The sequence below is a fragment of the Malaclemys terrapin genome, chromosome 4 (assembly GCF_027887155.1).
Source record: "Malaclemys terrapin pileata isolate rMalTer1 chromosome 4, rMalTer1.hap1, whole genome shotgun sequence".
Classification (NCBI taxonomy): Eukaryota; Metazoa; Chordata; order Testudines; family Emydidae; genus Malaclemys; species Malaclemys terrapin.
The window spans coordinates 27647173-27663448 of record NC_071508.1 but is presented as its reverse complement, the minus strand read 5'-3'; the positions used below and the strand labels follow the sequence as shown (position 1 = coordinate 27663448).

Here is a 16276-nt window from a genome sequence, read left to right as displayed (position 1 = left end):
CCTGCCTTGGCTTGGGGCAGGGGCTTGGAAAGGAAACGGGCTTCACCCCCTGGCCATCTCGCTGCTGGCACAGATGAGCGACCCCCCCACCCCCCTGTGAGAGCTGTGGGTGGCCCCTGTGCCCCATCCAGGCAAGATCCCGAAGTCAACAGAGTCCAAGCTGCTGCATGGCACACGCTGCCCCATCCCCTGTGGAGTCAGAGACTAGCAGGGACAGGCTGGCTCCGGACCCAACCCCCAGAACCTCCAGGCTTGAACAAACTGGGGCCCTGCTCCAGCCGTGCTGTGTGGGGCATAAGGGCACCACCCCGTGGCCAGCGTGGGGGAAGCGCCCTCTCTCCATCTGACCCACTCCGGTTTAGCAATGAGCTTCACCCTGCTTTGGCAGATGGGGAAGGGATTTTTAACAGGTCACGTGGCGGATCAATGGCAGAGCTGGGAATGGAGCCCAGGAGTTCTCAATCCCCCGAGAACAGGGAGAGAACCCAGGAATCCTGGCTCCCTGGCCAGGAGACAATCCTGTCTCAAACCAGTTCTAGGCTTTGCCCCAGCAACAGCCAATGGGGCTGTGAGCAGAGTTCAGAGGGGGGTTCTAGAGCGCTGAGCACATGAGAATCGACACCCCTGAGGACAGAGCCCAGGTGGAAGAGCCCATCATGGAGAGGGTTGATAGCCCCAAAGCAGCTTCCCAGCCAGGATCTCTAAGCACCTCCCCTCCTCCCAGCAGAGTTGGATTACAGGTGGGGACACTGAGGCAAAGGGAGGGGAAAGGGCTAGCCCAGGGTCACACGGCACATTTGTGGCATGGTTGGAATGGATTTTTTGAGGGGCGCTGAGCACCCACTACTCCAGCTGATGGTGCTCAGGGTGTCAGACTCAGGCCCACGGTGTCTCAAATAGGCACCCAAAGGCCAGTGGGGAGATGCTCCTCTGCCAGCCTGGCCCTTTTGATGTGCAGGGAATGGGGGAAGGAGAGTTGTCCTGGCACAGACACTGCCTTAGGCTAGCGTAATTGGTTCTATGTGGCTCGTGTTGCAAACCCAGGCATGCTGGGGGCAGAGCCAGGGCCTTAGCACACCCCATTAGGGGAACTCTGGGTGTGGCATAGCTGGCAAGCAGCCCTTTGGGAGGTTGCAGTGAGTTAGAGCAACCCCCAGGCTGCTCTAATATATCTGGGAGGCTGCACAGGCCTCAGCAGCAGCCACAGGATCCTCGGTGCCAAGAGGCTGCACCCCAGGTGTTTACTCTTTGCAGATGGGGAAACTGAGGCACAAGACAGGGATAACAATCCTGACCAGGCTCGCCATGGGTGCTGGGAGGCTGAAGCCACGTTTGTCAAGTGCTTGGAGATGTCTGAACTGAAGGTGCGAGAGAAGACAAAAAAAAAGCAGCATCATAGCCTGGACCCTCCAAGCATCCACCGGCTCCAACAGCTGGCCTGCCCTGCCTCTTGCAGCTAGGCCAGACACAGCGCGAGATATCATCACTACCCGCTTAAACCCCCAGCACTGCATTTCAAGACGATGGCTCAGACCTTAAGGCACTGGAGACCAGAGGCAGAAAGGGACTTCCACAGCCGGACACGGCATGCCAGGGCCATGCGGGGAAGCAGAGAGAAGGAAAGAGGGACACACAGCGAGCAAGAGCAGCACCAGGACAGAGTCCCAATAGATTTAGCAAAGAAGCAAGGCCCAGAGTTTGGCCAGCACGGATTCAGCATGCAGGGCAGGGGGAGGGAAATGCGAGAAGCAGGAGAGTTCTAATCAATAGAAAGTTGTATGTACCTCAGCACCTCCGAGACAGAGGAATCGCTGTCGTCAGACCTAGGGACAGAAAATTAGCAGGATTACGGGAGAAAAAAATCCCGGATGAGAGAGGCAGCAGCGGAGTCAGAGAGTGGAGTGTTGTTATTGCATCCAAGCTAGCGGGGTAGAGAGGGAGGAGCGGACACAGAAAACCAGAGAGGAAAGGGGCAGAGGAGCAGGAAGGGACACGTGGCTCGGACACAAGATCTTTCAGGCTGGACTGGAGTCATCCAGCCAGAAGGGACTGTTACAATCACCCAGTCTGACCAGTACAGTGCACGCCTGAGGCCTCGCCCAGGGATTCCTGCATCCAGTCTTCATTTAATCTTCCCATGGAACCCCCCGTCTCATCACTCCCACCAGCCATCCAACCTAGCCCCTCAGGTTCCGCACTCCTGGTTTTGGGGTACAGCTGGGGCGTTTTGACACGGTCCGGCTCTGCGCTATCGTGCGGTCTGATAGCAGGCGGGATGGGGACCAGGGGCTGGTCCTGAGCTGCAGGCAGCGCCATGGGCTCCCCCAGGTTAGAACATCGCCGCCAAACTGGGATTCTGCAGGGAGGCAGATGGGAGGTGGTTGCTACCATAGGGCCAGGTCCTCGGGAGCTGTAAATCAAAGCCGCTCTGCTGCTCCCACGGCAGCTAGGCCAATTTGCACCCGTGCAGGGGCTGGCCCGTGACGGTCAAAGGCAGTCCTAAGGTGGGCTCGTTCCTCCGTAGAAACCACAGGCTGCCACTGGAGAGCACCCCCACCCCACCTCCGAAGGGTCACAGCCCTGGCACCAGGAGCAATCGGAGCATCTACGGGCCCCTGGCAGAAAGCTCGCCCCACCCAGAGCAGCCATGTCACCTCCTGAGGGGGACCGGGACCTGTGAGCAGCCGGCATCTCCCCACAGAGCACAGTGGGAGAGGGAGCAGGACCCAGAAGGGGCAGGTGCGATGGCACAGCCAGTGCCACACAGAACCGGGGTAGGGCTGACTGGGAAATGGCTTCCCCACCGCCTGGGGACCGCTGCCAAGCCCAGCACCGACGAGCCCCAGCTTCGCTGGGGACGGGATGGTTGCTTAGTGTCCTCAGCTAGCAGCCCCCTGGACCCACCTCACCCGCTTTATAACTGCGGCCAAACCCCCCCAGCAGCGTCCCTGTGGGTGAAATTCTCCTCTGCCGGCAGCCAGTGTGACAGCCGCCATCTTGGCCAACACACTGGGGCCTGAACCAGGGCCCTCCAGAGCTACCAGCAGGAGCTAAAGAGCCCAGGGCCGCTAGTGGGGCCTGTGACGGCCCCAGCCCCCCAGGGGATCCCCACGGGCCCAGCGGGGGACCGGGCACTGCCACGTGTGCGCACACAACGCTAAAGGCCAGGGCACCGCTTCATGCCTGTTCTGAGGGCTCTAGCAGTGCAATGTAATGACGAGCCTCCAGCTGGATCATCTACAGGGAGGGCATCTGCCACCCCAGGCTCTCAACAGCAGCTGCTTCTGCCTGAGCTAAAGGCCCAGGCTTGGCAGCTCAGGGGCAGCCCCGAGACAAGGTCCAGCCAGTAGAGGGGGACCAAAGACCCCCCCTCCATATCAACGGGGTTATAGACAGGTCTGGCATAGGGCCCCTGCCCAGGGAGATGCTGCCCCATGTGAAGTTCTACTGCACCGGTATCGCAGCTCTCTGCCTTCGCCCTGGTCGCTTCACGAGCCCGGCAGGAGCCTGGGGCTGACTCCAGCTGGGACTGCCGGGCCCTAGGCAGAGCGGGGACGGTACCTGGGGACAGCCATGGGAGTCACCGTCTGCCATTCACTGCTCTTGGGTCTGGGCTCCCTGGAGCTTCACCCCCCTACCCGCTCCTTGCCCCGCGAGGCTCTTACTTGTCCAGCGCGGAGCCCTGGCTCTGGTTGCTGGTGAGGCGGGAGAAGACGTTGCGGTCATTGCGCGGCCTGGTGGGAGGGGACGAGGGAGGCGTGAAGCCAACGTCCGAAGTCCTGAGCCGGGGTGTTCAGAAAGAGACTCATGATCACAAGCCTGGTCCGGGGATCTACCCCCTGCCCCGCACCTCCACTCAGCACAGGGAGGCCTGCAGTGCCAGCCCATGGTGAAGTGATTATTCCCCTCTATTCAGCACTGGTGAGTCACATCTGGAGTATTGCATCCAGTTTTGGGCCCCCCGCTACAGAAAGAATGTGGACATATTGGAGAGAGTCCAGCAGAGGGCAACAAAAATGATTAGGGAGCTGGAGTACATGACTTATGAGGAGAGGCTAAGGGAACTGGGCTTGTTTAGTCTGCAGAAGAGAAGAGTATGGGGGGATTTGATAGCAGCCTTCAACTACCTGAAGGGGGGTTCCAAAGAGAATGGAGCTTGGCAAATGACAGAATGAGGAGTAATGTCTCAAGTTGCAGTGAGGGAGGTCTAGGTTGGATATTAGGAAAAACGATTTCACTAGGAGGGCGGTGAAGCACTGGAATGGGTTCCCTAGGGAGGTAGTGGAATCTCCTTCCTTAGGGGTTTTTAAAGTCCGGCTTGACAAAGCCCTGGCTGGGATGCTTTAGTTGGGGATTGGTGCTGCTTTGAGCAGGGGGTTGGACTAGACGACCTCCTGAGGTCCTTTCCAACCCTGATATTCTATGATTCTATGGCACAGCTGGATCCAGCACCCAGCGTCGTGCCTGGGCAAAGCCGAGTGCACAGGCCGGTCCCCGATGGGGAGCTAGGCCCATGTGCTCTCCAGCCTCTCCCCACTCACCTGGCAGGCTGCCCCCGGTCATAGGATTTCCTCCGGGTCAGAGGCGAGGTGTCCGAGCCACGGGACTGCCTAGGGCTGGAACAGAGCAAGACCAGATCAGCAATCGCCCCTCCTTGGGGCCAGGGCCCTTCAGCACTGAACAGGCCTACCCCAGAGCAAGTGAGCCGAGAGCCCTGGGGCAGCGCACAGATCCACCTCCCAAGCCAGGGGTCCAGCGGGCTGGATCAGGCCCCAGCAGGGCCCAAGGCCAGGCCAGCGGCCCCGGCTAAGGGTTTGCGCTGTGAGCGCAGGTCCTGTTGGCTTCATCACCGAGACTGCTGCTGGAGAAGGCAGCTCCGTGCCTTCGATAAGAGGGCTGTGGAGACTGGAAGCCCAACTCTGTCCGACAGCAGAACCCGGTTTGTCCCCGCCTTCCCCAGGCCCCGTCCCCCCGACGGGCAGTTTGTGGACATTGGCAATCCAAGATGGCAGAGCATACTGGCCCCACCACTGCATGCTGGGACAGGCTAGGTCGACCGAGAGGAGTCCAGACTCAAGGCTCCAAGGGAAGAATACGATGGCCCAGCCCACCGCTTCCCTCAAGGGCCTGTAAGCACATGGGGCCCACGCTTGCCAGGGCTTACAAGGTGCTGCCGCGGGTGGGCAGGCTGATGGTGCGGGAGACCTTATCCTTGTAGTAGGAATCCCGGATAGAAAAGCCGATCCCGTCTTCCTTGATCTCCATGAGGGACACCAAGGACTTGGTGATGTTCTTGGTGGAGATGTCCAGCGTGGGTCCCAGGCACTCGGCCGACACAGCCTTCATCTGGCCTGACAGCTTAGGTTCCCCCTATGGCGTGGCACAGGGAGGGGTGGGCTGAGAGGCGAGGAGTTCACTGCCCCGAGGGTAGCACGTGGAGCGAGTCTGAGATGCTGGCGCCCCTTGGCCATTTAGTTCCAAGAAGCCTCTGGGGCCAAGCACCCAGCAGTGGCAGATCTAGAGAAACCTTTCAGTTGGGCCCCAGTTGCCAGCATTAACGTTTCATGAGCTCATTAATGAGGGCAACAGGAAGTACCCCCTGTGCAAGGCTGAAACGTGTATGGCCCACAGTGCCGGAGCAGCTCTCCCAGGAGGATTCGGCACATGGAGGGACTGGTCCAGTCAATTAGCCTCTGGGAAGGGCGCACAGCACCAGGGTGTCACATGGGTTTTATTTGCTCCCAGAGGAGGGTTAGACAGCACCAGGGCACCTTGCCTGGATTCAGGGAAGCCCAGTACAGCTCAATGATGTGGCATTTGTGGGTTTAAAGTGGGCTCTATGACTCAAGGAGCCATTTATAGGGCCAAAGTAACACGCCAGGCACGGCTGTCACCAGGAGACCAGACCCCGGGCTATTTCAGTTCCAGACCCAAGACATTCCGCCCATGGAGAAGACTCCCACCAAGGGCCACCGCCCAGCCGTGAGCACAAAGGGAGAGGGGGTACAATGGACCGAAGACCCCACATCTGGACGTTAAACGGCCCTGTCTGTGGCTGTGAACTGACCTTGAACTTGAAGTCGTCCTGGCTGGCCGAGCCCTTCATGGTGAAAGACTGGGAGAAGCTGTAGGAAACAAAGGGTTAAATGGCCGATCCCCTTTAAGGCTTAACTTAAAGCTAAAGGAAGAAACCATTGCCCATCACCCCTACCCCATAACACCAGCCCGACTATGGTTCCTCCTCCCATTCCCCGAGGTACAGCCCATCCCCCTGGTCCCTTTCAGAGCCCTCTTCCCTCCCAGCTCCGTCTTGCCCCTGGCCCTCAAGAGGAACGATTACTGGGACAGTTCTGTACAGCCCCTGCACGCCTGGGTTTGAGCACGGCCAGTCATAGCTTGTGAGTAGCCTGTGCACCGTCGGGTCCCACGTAGGAGCTCCGAGGGGCTGGAGCATGCTCGGTGCAGACAGAACCTGGAGCATTTAGCTGCCAAGTTCTAACGGGTCTACCTTGCCAATGAGTGCCACAGAGATGTGCCCCCCTCCCTCCATAGATCCCGCCGCTCAGGGGCGCACGAGGCTGGGACACTGCACGCTCCCTGGTGCGCTTACCTCCCCTCCGAGGCCAGGCTGAACTCCGAGATCTCCTCGTCCGTGCTGGCGTAGCCGTTCTCTGCACAGGGAATGGCCGACAAGGGTGCGTCAACGCGACAGAGGGTGGGAGGGCACCGCACTGGGCCGGTCCGATCAGAGCCAGCCAGCAGGAGGTTGCCAATCAGCGTGTGGCCCTTTAGGTCCTTGGGACCCCCCCCGACCACTGCTGTCATTAACTCTTTGCCACCAAAGCGCCATCAGTGCATCCTCACGGCTAGACAGGCTGTGACCATATGGGCTGATACGTCTGGAAGAAGCGGGCCGATCACTCCTGCCCACAGGGTCAGAGCAATGCCAAGAGCCCTGGGGTGGGCTCCATCTGTCCCAACGGGCAGACGTGCCATCTGTAGGGGCAGGGAAACACCCCAAGCCTTCCCAGCTGCTGCCAGCCCCAGGCCCCACATCAGCGCTGCCGGCTGCTTTGCCAGCCAATGCCCAGTACTCACGGGGGTCCTCAGGAGGGAAGAGCCCAGCACCCACCTTGCTGCACATTGTGGATGAGCGCCTGCAGCTCGGGGTGGGACTCCGCTTTCTCCCGCAGGGCATCCAGGATCACATGGTTCTGGGAGGAGCCGGTCACATCCGTTTGTCTCAGGCGCCCTTCCAGCAGGCGAATCTGGGCTTCTTTCTGAGCCACCTGCAGCCCCTGTTTGGCGGGAGCAGGAGGTTACCTTCCGTCCAGCACACAGGACGGGCCAGTGGGTGGGACGGGGAATCAGCTCCTGGCTTCAGTCCCTGGCCACAGATGCAGGTTCCACACCAGCCTCACTCAGCTGCTGCTTGTAACCCATTCCCCTCCCTGGGTCCAGCAGCACACAGGCCAGGCAGGCCTCTCAGTCTCCCTCACCCACACACAAAGGATGCCCCAGGTGCAGCCAAATAGCCCTGGCTCCAAACCTGACCTGCAGCAATTGTGATCCCACCCTAACAGGGGGCCTCCTGGGATCCCATGTTCTGCGACCCGCCCTCCAGAGCTGCACCCCAACTGGAAGGCCCTTTGCCTGACCTTATCGATGGATGCCTTGAGGAAGTTGTCCAGCAGGAGGCGCGCCTCGGCCAAGGAGCAGGAGCTGATCACCACGGAGGTGTCGGTGGAGTCCAGCTCCTCCTACGGTGCAGGAGAGACCCCGAGGGAGGGGAATTAGAACGGCGCTGAGGGCGGTAAAGGGCAGAAAGCAGAGGGCCAACAGAGACACCAGCGCCACGGAACCAGGGGGCGTTCCTTGACTGGCTGACGCCGGCGCTCTGCAAGCAGGCAGCGGGGACGACAACTTGCATACCAATACTGTGCATGAGCACTCACACTGGATGTGTGCCTGGAACCAGGCCCCTGATTGGGCCATCTATGGGGACTGAACCATACACCTGCGGATCTAAAGAAGAGGAGCTTCTACCGCCTGGACGGCAGGAGCTGCTCGCTAGCCAGGTGACCAGAGCAGACCAAGGGCAGGTTTACACTGGGAACTTATACCAGCATAGCTATGTCTCTCCAGGGTGTGAAAATCCTGCCCCGCCCATCCCGGAGAGTGTAGCTCTGCCGACCGAACTAAACAGCCACCTCCTTGGGAGGTGGATTACCTACTCCGACGGGGAGTATCTACACCTAAAGCCTTGCAGCTGTAGCAGATTAAGCGTAGACATATACTAAAAACCTGTTTACGACCTCCAGCTGCTAGGAGGGGAGCAGAGAGCTACACTGTGCTGAACCTGGGTCAGAACCCCCATGTCATTAACGGTGCGTCCACACAGCAAAGAAAAACCCACAGCAGCGAGCCTCTGGCCAAAGGATTCGGGCTTGCACTACGGGGCTAAAAGTAGCAGTGTAGACATTCCCGCTCATGGGCTCCAAGACCCTCCAGAGCCCAGGCTCCAGCCCTTGTGTGAATGTCTACACTCTTCGTTTTAGCCCCGTAGCCCTGCGAGCCAAGGCAATGGATCCAGGCTCTGAGACTTGTGCTGTGGGGTTTGCCTTGCAGCACAGACACCCGACAGGTGCCAGGGAGAAAGGCCTCATTATTAGGCTATTGTTTCTCTGTGGAAATATTTGATTAAACAAAAATTTCCTTTCTGGTCAAAATCCCACCCTCCCTTTACAAAAATCTGACATCAGAAAAGAGACTCAATGTTTGACAACAGCTTTCAGCACAAGTTCGCGGTTTCAGAAAAGGGAAACTCTTTCCCAAGACCCTCAATTTTTTCGCCTTAAACCATCAAAACTGATTTTCAAAAGCCACAAAAATTCCAGTTTCTCAGGGGGTGGGGCGGGGGTGGGGGGAGGAGAAACTGATTTTTTCTTCCCCCTGGGAAATTTCAAAAGAAAAACTAAAAGGGTTTGAGATTTCCTACAAAAGCAAACAGCATCTTCAACCCTCTCTCCTGGCTACACCTGGAGTTGGCTCTGAATACCGGGCTGCCCTGCGTGCTTGGCTTCGGTCTAGGCTACAGGAACGCCACTGTGGAACTGGGCTGGGTCGAGGCAGTTTCTCACAGGAGGTTGTGTTGCCGTATACGCAGGGAATGGAGAAAGCCCATCTTCTAAGCATGTTTGGAGCCTGGCGGCAACCCGGGCTGGAGCCTGGTGCTGACCTGGTTTTTTCTGTGCACACAGACAGGATTGAGCATGGCTAGACCACGCCTTGCCCGCAGCACTGGATACACCATGGGTACATTTGTCCCATGGTACGGACAGGGCTTCCACTGACTCCAGCATGTGCAGAACTCCAATCAGGGCTGTTGGGCCTAGCAGCTGGTGGTGGACATCATGCTCTCCGCAGCCGTCCCTTCCACAAATAAACCATCCAGCACCGATGGAGACCCTGACGGACCAACATATAAGGGGCTTCCTAAATCCTGGCCCCGACCTTGCAGACTGTGCAGCGGAAGAGGGCTGATTCTTGGCCTCTGCTGGTCCAAGCCAAGCCACAGCCATGTCCGTTAGCCTGGCGCCCACGGGCCTACGGCTGCCTATCGCACCAGCCCCGTGAGTGCTCAGGCACCTGCTGAACTGGGCCTTATACAGCCGTCATCAGCAAACAAGCAGAGAAAGCAGCCGGACTGCAACAGCTGCTCTGTGACGTTTCTGTAGGGAGGGGGCGAGCTCTGGGGGCTAAGAGCAGGGAGCCAGCTCGGCCCTGACTCCCCGCGTGACCCACGACACAACGTTTCAGCCCAGAAGTTGGAGCTTAGAAAGCAAGAGGACCCTGCAAACCTGCCTCCTGCACCCCTTATGCTTAAACTGTCTAGAGGAAGAGTCCAGCCAGCCAGCCTCCTGCTCACGCCCAGTCCCCACCCCAACTATCAACCAGCCCCCAGAGCACCCCCTTTCCCTTACAGCACACAATGCCCTGGGGTGATCTCCCCTGCTCCCCCTCCCGTGAGACCAACTCCCCATATACAGACCCCCTGCACCTCACCCCCGCCCGCAGGCCCCCTCCCCCGGCACCTTGGTCTCCTCCAGCTGCATGATGGTGGCCTGGCAGTCGGCGATGCTGTCGTTGATGTAGTCAATGTTGGCTGTCAGCACCTCGATCTCCTCGTTCAGCTCCTGCAGGCCCTTCTGCTCCTCCGGGCTCTCCGCCTGCAGCTTTCCCCTCTTCCCCTGCAGCGCCTCCTGCAGCAGCGCCAGCTCCTCGCGTTTCTGGGGGGCGGGTGGGCAGGAAACGCCTCAGCCGGCGCTGTCCAGGTGCCAGCAGCCTCCCAGCACTCCTGGCCCTCGGTCATGCTCAGGCCACCCAATCCCCACCAGGGCACTGCCCCCCACACCTCACCTTGATCAGCCGCTCCATGTCCGCCTCCAGGTTGATGATGGTCATCCTCTGCATGACGACGTCAAAGATGCGCCGCTCCAGCGACTGCCACTTGAGCCGGGCCGCCTTGCTGAAGGTCTGGCTCATCCCCTTCTTTGGGAACTTCTTCCTGCAGTGGGATGGGACACGCTCAGGGGGCTTCCACCAGGCGGGCGCTCGGCCATCACGCCCGCTAGTGCTCAGGACAGAGGGGCATTTACACATCAGGTCTCCAGCCAATGTGGAGAGTCTCACGTGTCAAACCACATGGCAGAGTCGCCCACGATGATAGAGCGATCGTTTCCCGTGTTCCCACAGAACTCCGCTCCCATCTAACACCCAGGAGCCCGGGGCCTGAGGGCCAAGCAGGGAACGAGGCCGCAGGGGACATGGATTCGGAAGCACTGGTCTGACCTGATGGGCCGAGCCCCATTCACGGAGGGCGAAGGGTCTCCCAGGAAGTGGTCGATTTTCCGGTTCCACTGGCGCACGATGCTGGAGACCGAGCGAGAGCCGGACTCCGGTTCTGAGGAGGTGGTGCTGGCGGACACCTCCGCACCCGAGTCCAGCATGGCTGGCTTCTGACTCAGCCTCCCAGAGACCCGGTCCGACATGGGCTTGGCCAGGCGGCGCAGAGCAGAGACCTGGGTGAGAGCAGTGCCTGAGGGCTGGGCCTCCTGGGAACACCCGCAGGGGGCATCGCCCCCCAGCCACCCCAGTGGCAGAGCGACTCCAACGCTTCTCAGGTGGCAAAGTGAGCCTGGGAGCAGCTGAGCACCTTTCAAGAGAGCTGAGCCTATCTGGGCTGGGTGAAGGTCCGGTACCCGTGGATAGCAGTTTCCCACAATGCATCAGGAGGGGCTGGGAAGAGGCTGGGATCAAAGCACCGCACCGTCCCGCGAGCTGTACGGGTGCTGGGGCAGGAGGCAGCCTGGACGAGTCATGTGACCAACTCGGCTGCCAGGACCCAGCTCCAGGAAGGAGAGAGGGGGACACAGCCTGTTGTGCACGGTCGCACATGGCATGCAGAGAATTCCTCCTTCCTGACCCCAGAAGATCAGCTGCCCCCGGAGGCAGGCGTTTCCTCCCTCGCAATCACTGTCATCTCCTGCCTGGTTACTCTTGGCCATAAAACCACCAGGCTCTGTGGGAAATCCACCCCACCCAAGGCCAGCGCCTTGGGAACAACCCAGCATTGGCGGAGCACGACCCACTGGGACAGCAGAGGGGACTATTCCGTCTGGAGAGGCCCCAGGGCCCTGCCCTGCCAACGGCCCGATCCAGGAGCCAGGCCTTAGCGCCCACCCAGTCACGGCCCCGTGAGCGGCTCTCCAGACCCCCGCAGGTGCAGGGGCTGGCACTCACCTCCTGGGTTTTCCTTCGCAGCACGATTTCCTGCTGCCGCTTCTGAGACTCCAGCGCCCGGATCTGAAACTGCGCGGGAGAGAAGCCGAGCCTCAGTCGAGTCCTGAGCGGGCGTGAGCCGCTAAAGAGGAACCCAGGGTCTGGGGTAGAACCCATGGCAGCAATGGGGGAAGGGGAGGGGACCCAGGGCTCCCCCACCCCCTTGCCTGGGGCCAGCACATGGCATGTTCTCAGTGCAGGCCATGGGCCAGATTTTGATCTCACCAGCAGCGGTATAAAACCTGGAGCAACTGGGGCTAATCGGGATTTATTCTGCTGTAACCGATGGCAGCACTGTGGCATTTGTACCTGCCCTGAGCAGCAACCAGAGATGCAGGAGGAAGCAATCACCTCCTCTGACCTGGGGAAGGCGGAACCTGCCACCCCACCAGGTGCTGATCTCAAGGGATAGACAGACAGATGGACATGTGGTTGGGAGAGGGGGACATGCTGCACCTTCAGCAGGGGGAGGAGTCCCCAGACAGTCGGTGGGGTGGCTGGTTTCCGCACAGGGTGCTCAGCACACAGCTCCCCAACCAGGCAGGGTTTTGTGCTGTTCTATGCTGCCGGCCCCATTCCTGGCTTGACCTGCAGGCCTTGGCCGGCCAGTGGCCCAACATGGGCTCTGAGAGGAGCGGGCCTGGGGGCCAAGCCGGGCACTGATCCCAGCGGCCGGGCACCCGGAAGAGCTCTAACACACTGTCGAGCAGAGGTAGGGCAGGACTGAACGTGGAATGTTCTTGATGCAGGTGACTACTGGATTCACATCGCAGCAGCAGCAGTGCAAATCTGGAGCGACTCCGCTAATGTCAATGCGGTTACTCCAGATTTACAACGAGCGTAATAGAGAATGGAATCCGGTCCTCTGTTGGTGCAGTGCTTGCTCCACATTTCCCATCGCCTTGCTCAGCCATCCCTGTGGCTCAGCCCCAGCTTTGCAGGGCTCCCCTGCTGCCCCATATCCTGAATGGCCCCACTCCCTGTCTCAGCCCTGCTCCATCACAGGGGCTCCCCTGCCCCACCCTGCATCAGGGACTCTGGGTGCAGGCTGGCTCACCCAGGTAACTGCTCACCTGTGCACAGGGGAGGGGACCTGACATATCGTGCTTCAGCGAGGGCTCTTCAGCACCCTCCCCATCTGGTCCCAAGGAGCCTGGCTTGGGGCATCTCCCCAGAAAGGCCCAAACCCCTTGGAGAACCCGCACTCTCCGCTGCACCCTGGCCAGCTGGTGTGGGAGCTCAGAGCTGAGTGAGGGGCACAGGCCCCAGCCAGAGCTGCCCTATCTGCAGAGCCCTGGCGAGGAGCTGGGTTCTCACCTCCTGCCTGCGCTGCTCCTTCTTCAGCTGGGCGATCTCCCGATTCCGCTTTGTCTCCACCAGCCGCCTCCGCTGCTGCTCCTCCCGCATCTGCTTCATCAGTGCCACCTGCGGGCCCCCGACAGCCACACCCAGCATAAGGAGTGTGCACAAGGGGCTGTGCCCATCCACCGTCCCTCCCCAGTTTGAAGAGCTAGCACAAGCAGGCCATGCCCCTCCTCCTCTGCCCAGCCAGGTACCTTCGCCTTCTTCATCTCTGCCACCTCAGCCTGCAGCTTCTTGAGCTCCCGCTCATAGCGCGACTGGTTCTTGAGCAGGCGAGCGTGTTCCTTCTGGGCTGCCTGCAGCTTCTGCAGGTCCCGATTCATCTCCTTCAGCCGCTTCTCGTAGTCCGCCTTGATCTTGTTGGCCTTCTCCTCCGTGTAGCATTCCATGGTGCCTGAAGGGGGTGGCGCAGAGATGCTCAGAGTGCCAGGCTAGGCCGAGCCCATCACGCTCCATCCCACCCAGCTGCCCCCTGGACCCACCAGGCCCCCAGGGAAAGCACCCTCAGTGGGGGGCACTTTAGATTAACTCTTGGCCTCCAGGGACAAGCCTGCCTGGTTCAGCAGCTCAGGAGATGTTCAACGGCCGAGTAGCCCAGACCAGTCATTGCCTGCAAGCCAGAACCATGGGCCTATTTTAGACCAATAACCCCGGCAGCAGAGCAGTGCCAGACATGTGCCAGGGACCGCACCGCTCCAGGGACTGGGTGCACACTGTTCTCCTCCAGGCAGCCATTGCTGTTCAGCCCAGAGGGGGATGCTGCTGAGAGGAGTTTGGTGGGACTCAGCTGGGGGCAGGTGTCTCAATCATTAAAGTCTCAGTTATAGCATCAGCTGCCCCACTCGGGGAAGATGCCCAGGACTGAAAAGCCCTTGAGATGGAGCTCTTTGCATGGGCAGGCTACGCTGCTGCTCCTGCATTGGGGAGCCACAGTTTCCTCGCTGGGAGGAGGTCGGGAGCAGCTGGGAGCTTGGCCACAGATGCCAGATGGCTTTGCCTCTTTGCCTGGCCCAGTCTCGCAGGGGGGCAGAGCTCATTAATGTGTGTCAGAGCTTGGAGCTCCTCCAAGGGAAGGGACTTTCCCTGGGCCCTACACCCACTGTCTCCCCACAGGGCTGCACAGCTGGGAGGTCACGGGGTCACCAGGCCCAGCCCTGATCAAGAGGCAGGACAAGTGGCACACAGCAGAGGAGAAGGATCGATCCCAGGAGCTGGGAAGCCAGACACTGAGCAGCCAGCGGGAATCTCTGGGGACCGCAAGAGGGGCATGGAATGCAGGGGGAAGCGGCCGAGTTTGGGCCTCACTGGGTGCCGGGAGAACCCCAGGGTTTCTCCGCCAGCGCTGGCTCAGAGGACCCGTGCGGTGGGATGAGCCGGGGGGTGGAGGGGGCACTGCCCGTACTGAGGTTCTGCAGCACCCGGTCCCTCTCCAGCTGGGTGTCACGGATCTTGTTCTGCAGCAGGATTAGCTTCTCCTCGTACTGGTGCTTGAGGGTCTGCAGGCGCCGCTGGCTGTTCTCCAGCTCGTCAATCAGCTTCTGCTTGATCTCGATCTCGCAGGTCAGGTCGGCCAGATCAGCCTGGAAATTCACCACTAGAGGTGGGGGGAGAGTCAGTCAGCCAGGCAGCCCCGGGGAGGTCAGGAGGAGAGAGCCAGGCAGCCCTGGGCCGGCCTGGAGAGGGGAGGGGCAGTGCCTGGCTCACGGGTCCCCTATGGACTCTGGCATTGCAGAGGAAAGGAGGCAGGACTCAGAGGGGATGGCATCTCGCTCCTGCGGTCTTAGCCTTGCCTGGGTACCCGAAGGCGAATGCGGGGGGCTGAGGAGGAAGGGACAGAGCTTGGCAGCCAGGCCTGTGCCACTAAGCACCAGCTGAGCCGGACCACCTTAGCACCCTGACTGGCACCTCGTGCACCTCCAGGCAAGACCTGCCCAGCTCACCCTACAGGCCCACTGCAGCCGCCTACTGCCTCCCCAAAAGGGGCACAGCCCTGAGTCACTGCAGATATCCCCGGCCCCAGCCTAAGCACAGAACTGGGCGCCGTGCCCTCCGAGTTACCCTTCTCCTCCGCATCCGAGTCCGAGTCCACCAGGCTCTCCTCGCTGCCCGAATCCTCGTCCTCATCCTCACAGCCACTCTCCTCCTGCTCCTCCTCCTCCTGGGAAACAAGCGCAGGGTTAGGGCAGAGATCAGGAGCCTTCGGCCCCTCTCCTATCGTCGCAGGGGCTCAGGCCTCTCCCCATCCGCTACCCCCAGATGTGGGTGAATTAAAGCGATTGCCTCGGAAACCAGTGCCAGGCAGAGGCAGGAGAGGGGACGTTTGACCCGGGTCCAGGGGCAGGGCTGATCCCTGTGTGCAAAGGGAGTGGGCCATGTCTGGGGAGCTCCCCGCACCCTCCCCGCTGAGATGGCAGCTGAAAATGAAGGGCCTGATGAGAACCTCCGGGACGGCTGGGGCAGAGGGGACACGGTTCACGGGACAAAGCCCAGCTGCATGGAAAGGCCTGTGGCTAGTTGTCCTGCCCCACCTGTTGCCAGGGTGTCAGATGGCACAGGGCACTGCCAGGGGGCAGAGGGGACTGTCTTACCCGCCATCCTCGGCCATGCCCTGCCCCCACTCTCCACACCTAGGCGGGGCCAAACAGCAGCAGACTGGCTGCCCTATGCGGGGGGTTGTCATGGACCCTGCCCCTGCCCCCCGGATCCCCTGCCACTCCCACAGACAGGCTGGGCTTTGCCCCACCTCCCAGGGTGCGGCAGGACACAGCTGCCCCAAGCGCCGGCGAGGCACAGAGAAGGCCGCTGGCATTCTGGCTAGCAATAGGGCTTCCACCCCCCACTCCACGGGGGAAGCCTCCCTCACCTCCTCGTTCTCGTCCGTCTCCTCCCCGTTCTCCTGCTGCAGCTTTGGCCTCTTCTTAAAGGCCTCCTTCTCCGGGCTGCCAGGAAGAGACGGGATGAACCCCGGTGACAGGGGAGCCCTGGCACACGGTCCCCTTAGACCATACATCCCCAACACCCTCCATCTCAGAGCCCTTCAGGAACCCAGCTTCACTGCCCTCCAGAGAGACGG

The 16276-nt window shown here is 60.5% G+C and overlaps 1 protein-coding gene across 4 annotated transcripts in view; it reads right to left on the bottom strand.

Annotated features, from left to right (window-relative positions):
• KIF21B (kinesin family member 21B) overlaps positions 1-16276 on the bottom strand; it is an 80702-nt gene that overhangs the window by 11182 nt on the left and 53244 nt on the right. For 2 of the 4 annotated variants that reach the window (XM_054028353.1, XM_054028351.1), the window contains exons 12-28: positions 16067-16142; positions 15262-15361; positions 14606-14797; positions 13398-13597; positions 13159-13266; positions 11803-11871; positions 10852-11081; positions 10420-10567; positions 10095-10289; positions 7659-7760; positions 7133-7298; positions 6611-6671; positions 6068-6125; positions 5165-5370; positions 4542-4616; positions 3666-3779; positions 1785-1823 (exon numbers count right to left, since the gene is read on the bottom strand). In XM_054028353.1, coding sequence (XP_053884328.1) covers positions 1785-1823; positions 3666-3779; positions 4542-4616; positions 5165-5370; positions 6068-6125; positions 6611-6671; positions 7133-7298; positions 7659-7760; positions 10095-10289; positions 10420-10567; positions 10852-11081; positions 11803-11871; positions 13159-13266; positions 13398-13597; positions 14606-14797; positions 15262-15361; positions 16067-16142 — 2139 coding nt within the window. The remainder of the gene's footprint in view (positions 1-1784; positions 1824-3665; positions 3780-4541; positions 4617-5164; positions 5371-6067; positions 6126-6610; positions 6672-7132; positions 7299-7658; positions 7761-10094; positions 10290-10419; positions 10568-10851; positions 11082-11802; positions 11872-13158; positions 13267-13397; positions 13598-14605; positions 14798-15261; positions 15362-16066; positions 16143-16276) is intronic. The other 2 variants (XM_054028354.1, XM_054028352.1) reach the window with 1 other exon arrangement.